This window comes from Haliaeetus albicilla, chromosome 22 (genome assembly GCF_947461875.1).
Source record: "Haliaeetus albicilla chromosome 22, bHalAlb1.1, whole genome shotgun sequence".
Classification (NCBI taxonomy): Eukaryota; Metazoa; Chordata; class Aves; order Accipitriformes; family Accipitridae; genus Haliaeetus; species Haliaeetus albicilla.
This window is the reverse complement of record NC_091504.1, coordinates 17716683-17726506: the sequence shown is the minus strand read 5'-3', so window position 1 is coordinate 17726506 and position 9824 is coordinate 17716683. Positions and strand designations below refer to the sequence as shown.

The following is a 9824-nucleotide window of genomic DNA, read 5'->3' as shown; positions in this document are numbered from 1 at the left end:
TTAAGCACTTGTCTTATTGAAGTGGGTGACAGTGAGCAAAGGCCCAGCAACAATGATTTAAGTATTACATTAGTTGGCAACTTTCTACTTAAACCATCCTGCATCGCTTTTAAAGCTTGTCAATCATGGCCTGTGTGGTCCCTACTTTATATGTTAAACTTCTTTAGCAAGTAAATGGTGCACCTTCAAAGACAGAGATGAAAGGATTCAAATAAACATTCACAATGAAATGTGTTAACTACTACTTTGCCTGCTTGTTTTGGCTAGGGTTTTGCTCCGTACACTGCTGCACGTTCTTCTATAGAATGAAATGCACTTCCTCCTGAATATGCGGCACTTGTGCTCTTCAGTATTAACCAACAGCAGTCAGCTGGTTAACTCAGAACACTGTGCAGAACCCTCCCACCTCCTTAATGTTTAACTTCAAATTATTTAAAAATAACTCTGAAGTATCACATTTACTACACTTTATTCTCTGCTGGTCCAAGATGACAAATAAAGGTTTGTTGCAATAATACAAAATAATATGTGAGTCAAAATCACTACTCGTCGGAGGGAAAGAAGGCAGAATGAGACAAGCGTTATTTTTAAGAAAACAAGCTGAAAAACAGGCTTTGTCCACATTCCAACAACAATTGTTCTATCATCTTTATCATTTGTCAGTTCAAGGTAAAATATGATCCTTTGCTAAACCAAGCATTAAAAATTCATGTACTGATTGGATCAAACCCACAATGGAATAGAAACATACCTTTAGCACTCTATCCACCTCCTGCTTGTTTAGATCTTCTCCACATTCTTGACTCAATTGATTCTGGATGACATTCCTGCGCACTCGATAATTTTTCGAAAAGATTTCAAGCAAAACTTGGCGATGCTTTAAAAGAAAACGTATCATAAATACAAAGAGAAGAACAACTATTACTATCTTTCTATATATCAAAACTGCACGTGCCTTAGTCTGTACAAAACATTTACTGAACTACACTAGAGCAGTCTTGCTTTGTAATCCTGAAACCGTCCCATACTCATCTGCCCTCCAGCAGTGCCCTAGCCTCTGAGGGCCTTACAGGGATCTCTCTCTACCCTGTGGCCAGACTTGCACCTGCCCTGTGACCTGGGGCACCTCCAAAGATACAAGAACATGCTGGAGAAGGGGCTGCAAGATATTCCTCTCAAATGCTTCCACAGGAGTTCACATGGTCCACACCAGCCAGGAGGCTGGATACTGCTTGACTCTTTCCTATAAAAATTTATTTAGGTCATGGACACAGGAGTTACATTCTCCATCCACATTTTGTTAGGCACCTTCCCTTTCACTTCATTTACTCTGATAGCAATTAAAACTTGGGAGATGCTCACATATGCTATAATCATTTCCTATTCTAAGTATAAACAGATACATCAGGTAACAACATCATTTAATCTCTGGTTAACGTTGCATTACCACCAAAAGGAAAAAAAAAAATTTAAAAAATTGGACTGGATTCGGGTGTGAGCCCTGCACTGGAGAATCATTTCTCCTTGCAGGTTTAAAATTATTTGTATTCCACTGAGCTAGTTACTGACATGTATTACCAACATACTATGTTCCTTCTGCCCACACCGCTTTCTCTTGACACAGCAATGATCACCCTGTGAACTAAGAGCTTCCTCTCAGCTGGAAATAGGTTGGTATTGAAAACTGTACACTTCAACAGGGAAAGAAGAAAACTGCCTGCTGTACCAGTTCCAGAAACACAAATTCAAACAATGCCAAATGCTCAATAAACATATATTTGGGAATGTCACTTATTTTTATTTTTACCTGATCATAAGTGTCACCAGCTTCCCAAAGCGCATAGACCTTTAGTTCATCTGGTGAAGCAGCAGTCTGTGGAGGAAACTGAGAACAAGAGGCTGTTAAAAATAACCATGTATTTAATGAGTTCTGCTTAATGATTCTATGACACAGTATCCCTGGACACCTATTACTGCATCAAAAACGTCGTTGCCATGTAATGAGAACTGCTGAAACAACGTAAGCTCCTCTCCCATTCCACACTCGAAGGGGTAACTTTGCTCTGGCAGCCCCTGTGCCTGCTCAGGCATGGCCCGTCCTGCAGCCATGAGGCAGACACCTTCTTGCAGGCCCGATGACTTCAACAGAAACACGATCTGTATCAAACCTGTCCTGCTGGCTGATCCTGCAGCACACAGACCCCAAATTAGTAAGGGGCTAACTATGGCCTAGGGAATGGGAATGAGCACCATGGCACCCCGATGTGTGCCTTGATATGCCCAAGCCATGTTTGACTGATCATAGAATCATTTAGGTTAGAAAAGACCTTCAAGATCATCGAGTCCAACCATCAACCATGCCCACTAAACCATGTCCTGAAGTATCCCGTCTACTCGCTTTTTGAATACCTCCAGGGATGGTGACTCAACCACTTCCCTGGGCAGCCTGTTCCAATGTCTGACAACCCTCTCAGTAAAAAATTTTTTCCTAATATCTAACTTAAATCTCCCTTGCCGCAACTTGAGGCCATTTCCTCTCGTCCTATCTCCAGCCACCTGACAGAAGAGACCAGCACCCACCTCACTACAACCTCCTTTCATGTAGTTGTAGAGCGATAAGGTCTCCCCTCAGCCTCCTCTTCTCCAGACTAGACAATCCCAGTTCCCTCAGCCGCTCCTCCTAACACTTGTGCTCCAGGCCCCTCACCAGCTTGGTTGCCCTTCTCTGGACACGCTCCAGCCCCTCAGTGTCTTTCCTGTGGTGAGGGGCCCAAAACTGAACACAGGACTCGAGGTGCAGCCTCACCAGTGCCCAGTACAGGGGACGATCACCTCCCTGCTCCTGCTGGCCACACTATTTCTGATACAGGCCAGGATGCCGTTGGCCTTCTTGGCCACCTGGGCACACTGCTGGCTCATATTCAGCCGGCTGTCGATCAGCACCCCCAGGTCTTTCTCTGCCGGGCAGCCTTCCACCACTCTTCCCCAAGCCTGTAACGTTGCATGGGGTTGTTGTGACCCAAGTGCAGGACCCAGCACTTGGCCTTGTTGAACCTCATACAATTGGCCTCAGTCCATTGATCCAGCCTGTCCAGATCCCTCCGTAGAGCCTTCCTACCCTTGAGCAGATCAACCCTCCCTCCCAACTTGGTGTTGTCTGCAAACTTACTGAGGGTGCACTCGATCCCCTCATCCAGATCATTGATAAAGATATTAAAGAGAACTGACCCCAATACTGAGCTCTGGGGAACACCACTTGTGACCCGCCGCCAACTGAATTTAACTCCATTCACCACAACCCTCTGGGCTCGTCCATCCAGCCAGTTTTTCACCCAGCAAAGAGAATGATGCTTCTGGTGACAGTGGGGTAACCCACACCAGTGCCATGGGCCCTGATGCCATGTCTGGCACACCACCAACCATTTCAGAGCTTTAAAAGGGAACCGTTGGGCATACTGGAATCCTGTGAATTTTGCATGGGGACAGTTTCCTACTGGTGGAAGGTCAATCGCCACATACCAGAGCAATCCCAGGGCCTAGACCTTAGCCAGTATCTCATGGCAAGATGTCTAGATTCTTCCTGTCAGCAGCATTTGCTTCCAGACCATCCAAAGCAGTATTCAACTGAGAGCACCAAGTATATTGTAGGGTCTTTCTGGAGGTTTTTACATTTACAGTGGCAGGTTTTAGAGTTTCAGACTTTATTCTGTATTTATCTGCTTCACTAATCCCAAGTCAGCGTTACTGACAAACACTGTGCTTCTGCTGTATTTGTCATATCTGTTTTGGGGCAGACTACAGGACTCTAGAAGACTGGACACTGAACCAGACACTTGCTCGTTTCAGGCTCCAAAAATGAAGAGGTTTTGTTTGTTTTTTTTTTTTTCCACGTGCCAAGCTAGAGAAATACATCTGTTTTTTCTGAGGCAGAGGCCTCACACCCCTGCACACAGGAAGGAACACAACTGCCTTCCCTCCACGCCCCTTACTCCTAAAAAAATAAAATACCATAGATTTGCCTTAACATTTCCCCTTGGAGCAGGGACTAACGAGCAATGCTGGCATATGCCTTCACTCCTGACATGCCTCTTCCTGACTGTTACTAACAACTTATTCCTTGTAACCGCCCAGACAACCTAAATCAATCATCTATGAAAAGCTAACAAGCCAATCCTGATTGTTTCAGCATCCCTCAATCCTAGCTGCTGGTACAAACCAAACCTTTCTTCCCAGCCTGCCTCACACCATGCCAAAAGACTTGTGCACTGCAGAGTGAAAGATCAGCCTTTCCTTTCACCCTTTGCCTCTGATCTTCTTGCAAAGAGGAAGAGTTTTGTGCAGCAGAAGCTGCCTGGTGGGATTAGCAGCTTTGGCTCTCATGTTGGTCCAACTGGCTGGACTATAACAAGGTTTTACACTTGATTTAGAGCCAGGATTCAGGTTTATTAGGCTCGCAACACCTGACACAATTCTCTTCTCCTAAGGACATTTGCTTTTGAGGAATAATATCTCTTGTATGCTTTCAGCGCAGATAAAATCAAACACTTCAGCTTCCCTCCAGAAAACAGCTGCAGCAGGAAAGGCAAAATGCAGGGCACCAGGAGCACCCAGCCACAACCTGCCTCGCTCTGCAAAAGTCACTCAACACAGACCCAGAGTGCAAACTCCTCCCGCCTCAGCCACAGGTCTGAAATGCAGCTGTGTTTACCCGGCCCCTCTGTGAGGAAACGGCTTCCAAACCAACACAATACTTAATTGGGAAATAAAACCCACAGGATCTCCTCCTCCCGTCCAGATTTACTCTGCAAACTGTTGCAAACACTGCTGCCAACAGCACCCTGCTTGCTTGCTGCTGTCATACAGCCTGTCCACAGGAGCGGGAAATGCTGTCAGCGACTCTGAGACACATGCTGCTCTGTCCAAACAGCTTTACTGTCTTGCCATTGCCGTCCCTTTGCCATTTTATGTTCCTTATCTTAATCTCTCCAGCCTCACCTTGAAACAGCTCTCCACTGCCATAATATCGTTTACAGTATTTGCCCTGTGCCCCTTCCTGCTCTAAGCCCCCAGAACTAGTGCAGGGCTTTTAGGAGATGAACTGCTGGCCCAGGTCCCCAGGGCTGCCACGTTAAAACGGAAGCTCTCAGGGAGGAGCCCTTGGCTTTGGGATGTGTCTCACTCAAGAACTGAGCACACCCTAAAAATAGCCACTGCCAGGCAGCCTCTCATTATAGCTAAACCAGACTGAAAGGGGCTGAGCCTGCCAGAAAAAAAAACTTATCAGCTGGAATAATCCTAGAGGTAAACTATTGAGCTTACCTCTCCAGGAGCCTGGCATCAGCACTAGCCCAAAAGGCTCACCGTAAGCACAGGGCTGCATTCCTCTCCTGTTACCCTAGCCAGGCAGGACGCCGGCAATGGTTACATCATTTCCTGATACCTCAAAAATATCCTTAAGATTTGGGCAGAACCTTGCCACTGCAGGGACCGTGGGAAGGGAGCTGGCAGGAGCCAGCCACCCCCATGCACCCCCATCAGTCTGCAGGAAATGGGTGCAGATATTCAGGAGCCAGATTCCTGTGCAAACGTTTTCTGTGGAGCTAGACACAGGCTCAGCCTGCGCAAGCCCCGGACACACGCACAGGGCCAGTGTCTGCTGACGATGTCTCTACTCACCCTCTCTCTGATGGCAGCAGCACCCCACTGCACTTGGGTGCATCTGCCCAGGATCCGGTATTTCTGTACGTGTGCTTTTCCCTCCCACTTGAGGATGCTACAAAGCACAGGCAAGCACAGCACTCTGCAGGCATCCCCACAGCCTCCTTTGCAGCTGGAGTGGCACCTCTTCTGGCTCCCCACAAATACTATTTATCTCATACCCTGGGTGCAGTCGGTCAGCTTTATAATAAAGCCTGCATTGCCTTGGTAAGGTTTCAATTGCTGTTTTCAGCAACATGTTTTCCATAATAGGGCAGCATGCAAGCCAAGAGTGTCTTCACCCCCCACAGAACATCATTTTAATTACCTCAGATCATTGATTTTTATCACCAAAGCACTTTCAATTACAGAAAACTAATGAGCAACTATGAAATCCCACGCTAAACAACCCTCCAGGCTTTCCCTGAGCTCAGGCACCCTTGTCGGGTTCTGACAAAATTGTCCAGGGGAACAATCAAGAAATACCAAAGTGTATGAGCCCATGCAAAGAGTTAAAACCAGCCCCAGCACCTTTGCCATCTGCACATAGCATCAGGGGGATGCTTGGGGGTAACAATTTACATTGCTGATAACAGTACAGGCTTATACAGGCTCATACAGGCTCCTGTAGAACATCTCAAGTTTTGCAGTAAATTCTGGGTCAGCAGAACTAAAACTTACAGCAGACCTCCAGCAAGAGGCTTTCCAGTGACCACTTCTACACCTCTGCAGGTCTCCTGTGACAGGGTTTTCCAGACAGAAGGAAGTTCCCAACCACCTCTCTTCAAGAGCATTTTATTTTGGTTGTTTTTTTGAAAAAAGAAACTATCCCACTTTCACTCCTCACAGCTTTTAAGCAAAGAGTGGAGGGAATCCTTTCCAAAATCCCAAAATTTCCAAAGCAAACAAGTCCCAGTCCCAAGTAACAGAGCAGCAATGACCTCAGCTATTTACCATCAGGATGGCAAATGCACATATTACACTGCATACAAAGAAGAGCCTAGCCAGCACTAAGAGGCACTTCCAGGCAAACATTACTCCAGGACTTGGAAGCTGTCAGGAGAGAAAGCAGAAAGTACCAAAATCGGTGGTCTCCCTAGTGGCGTTTTGAGTCTGTTACTTGGTTCCCAGGTGCCACAACATGTACTTTGCACATGACTGAACATGTTACTTGTCGTCCCCCCGCCACCCCTTAGCAACCCTTACTCCTTAGCTGAGTTTCAACTCCCATGCTCCAGGCTCTCTCTCGTCAGCCTGCCTGCTTCCTGCTCTTTCCGCCTTGCCTGCTCTTTCAAGCAGTTCACACGTCTCTTTTCCCCTCTCCCCAAAGACAGCTGACTCCCAAGCTCTTTCTGGTTGCAACCCAATCAGCACTGCCAGATGTCTTGTAAAATTAATTTCCTTCTAGGCTGTTTCCCATGATGCCAAATTCCTTTTCCTTTCCTAAGTGATCTACTGTCACACAAACCTGCTCTGTCTCACGCAATCACACATGTCATTTCCATAAAGACAAAGAAACAAAGACACCTCTGCACAGTCTAGAAGGAAAAGGTCTGACCAAAGAAATCTGCTGCAGATATGGTTTGCCACTTCCCAGACGGCTCTGCTGGGCGTGCCTTGCCACTCCCAGGCAGTCAATGCCACCTTTCTTCCCCCAAATGTATCCCTGTCCCTGAGAGAACCAGCTTGTGCAACTCCAGGAGAGCTGATGGGAATCTGGTACTGCCTTAGATCATGTTAACAGAAGCAAGTTGGGACAGCGAGTCACTGCAGCCCGACAGCTTGGATGTGGAAACAGAGCCCCAAAGACAACTAAACTATGCAGCATACCACTGAGCAAAGAAAGCAGAGTGCAGGGCCTGCCAGAAGCAGGACGGCAGACAAACCTCCAGCAGCTTCAACATATCCAGTTACTCAGCGCACATCTGTTCTTCTGGTCCACCAGCACAGGACACAAATATTTCACAGCTCAGATGTTTAACTGCCCCCCAATCCCTCCTCCCCAAAGTACACCCAGGGAAAAACATACTTACAGGCACCAAAATCTGTTTGCAGCCAGTGTCCAACACCATGTCCTGTAACATTTTGTCCGAAATGCCACTGAACAACGTATGTCCTGGAGGCAGACTGGCTAAGTGAAGGTTAAATAACCGTTTAAGCTCACTCAGGGTGAGTACAAATTGTTTCTTAAATGTTGACGACACAAATGCCTTCAGTTCTTGGGCTACCCGGTCAATGCAGCCTCCAGGCAAGTGGCCGTTTAAAGAGTCCGTGGAGTCCTCCTCTGCATGGAGGCCGTTGACAATGCCATTGTTCATGCCCTCATAAGCCGAGGTATCCATTGGCTCCTCGTCACTCACAGGCTCCTCTTTAATGCGGATATTGGAAACATCTATCTTGGCTGAGGCATCATTGGATTTCATCTCTGCCTTTTGCTTCTGGAACTCCTTCTCCAGCTGCCCATAGTTCTGCTTGACTTTTGCTTTAGCCATGTTGACTCTTTGCTCCCCAGAAACCAGTAACGGATGAGCTAGTAAGAAACAAGAGATACCATAAATCTCACCATAACCAGGGCTCCAGTCTTGCAGAAGGTTTATTGAAGGGGTCATAGTGAAATGAAAGCAGGAAATGTCCTCTGCTTGTGAAATCTAAGGCATAAACCCGGTTTGTTGATAAGATTTTACTTTAGTTTGGTTTTTTTTTGGTGGGGGTTTTTTGGGGTGGGGGTGGGGTGGGGGTGATGGGGGGGGGTTGGTTTTTTTAAAGATAAACATGTTGACAAATTTTAAGCCAGATGCTTCGGGAAGGGTGTTCCAGTTGAGGAACCTGAAGCAAAGACAAAGTGCACTTGTTCAATCACTAGGGCCTTTTCTGTAAGTCAGGAAACCAGGATACAGACTGCTTATACATCTCTACTCATGACCCAAATGCTGCTTTGCCTAACAACTTTTTTTTTGTTTGTTTTTTAGAGTATCTAGTGGCCGGTGGGGCCTGCTTCAGGAACTGCCAGAGCCAGCACAAGGATGTCCTATAGGTACAGTGAGGAGAGTGAAGGGGTTAACAGTGAACTTGAATACCCTTCTAGCATGAGGCACACAGTGTGAAAGTCTGAGACCCTCTTCTTAGTATTATTACCCAGTGATGGGGAGAAAGGGACAGGAGGGAGCTCTTTTCCCATGCAATCCTGTGCCTCTTCCCCTGGGTCCTCTACACACCCAGCTATCCAAAGGTGAAAGGAAGGGGCGTGTTGGCAGCAGAGGAATCCAGTCTCAATGCCAAAGGAAGGAGTGCTGTGTTTAAGGCAAAATCACGCACAGCACACATACTGTTATCTTCTCTGCTGTTAGGCTCGCTAATCCTCTCCAAATAACCCAACACCTAATCCTTCCAAGCAGATCAGACACAGGGTATTGAAATGGATTCATATGCTCATTTGTCAGTTCTGCTTATACTCTTCATTGGCTCCAGTGTCTGGCAATGAGCCAAATACCTAGTTAAAACTCTCTGGAATCTCAAGTTTTCACAATCTTTTAAAATTCTGGAGCAGCTACTTTAATATTCTCACTGGCATCCATGGTGGAGAAGGACATCAAAAAGAGACAGCTTCATACCTCCTTACAGCCCCCTGCCAAACACATTCTTCATTAATTGCTCACCCCTCAACCACAGGACAGAGAGCCCAGTGCAAATCAGGCGAAACAAAAAAAAACAAAAATCACCTCCTGCACATTAACTTGCAAACTGAGAGGTGAGAATTACTTGTGCACTGGCCCTGTCCTCTCTTCAGGAGCTGCTTACACCCTTACACCACACAAGCTGCCTTAAATGAAGAAGTTGATAAGAGAACCAGCTGATTTTACACCATCAAATGGCAAGTCCCCACTGCCAAGGAATCCTCTGTGCTCTGCTATGAGGATGCTACAGTAAGCTTGTGTCACCCCAACATCAGTGTTGTTAGTACAGACCAAGATCTGTCTCAAATAATCCAAAGGAAATCACAAGAATGGGAAAATATTAAACAAAACAAGGCCAGTCCCCACCATGTTCAAAACCAAAGAGGAACTCCAAAACATCACCCAGGAATATGGAGAGATGCATGTGCTTCAAGATGATCCAAGCACAATTCC

At 46.4% G+C, this 9824-nt stretch overlaps 1 protein-coding gene across 2 annotated transcripts in view; it reads right to left on the bottom strand.

The window, feature by feature from the left end:
- POLR3E (RNA polymerase III subunit E) overlaps positions 1-9824 on the bottom strand; it is a 32240-nt gene that overhangs the window by 2286 nt on the left and 20130 nt on the right. For both annotated transcript variants that reach the window (XM_069810120.1, XM_069810122.1), the window contains exons 18-20: positions 7731-8227; positions 1808-1885; positions 752-877 (exon numbers count right to left, since the gene is read on the bottom strand). In XM_069810120.1, coding sequence (XP_069666221.1) covers positions 752-877; positions 1808-1885; positions 7731-8227 — 701 coding nt within the window. The remainder of the gene's footprint in view (positions 1-751; positions 878-1807; positions 1886-7730; positions 8228-9824) is intronic.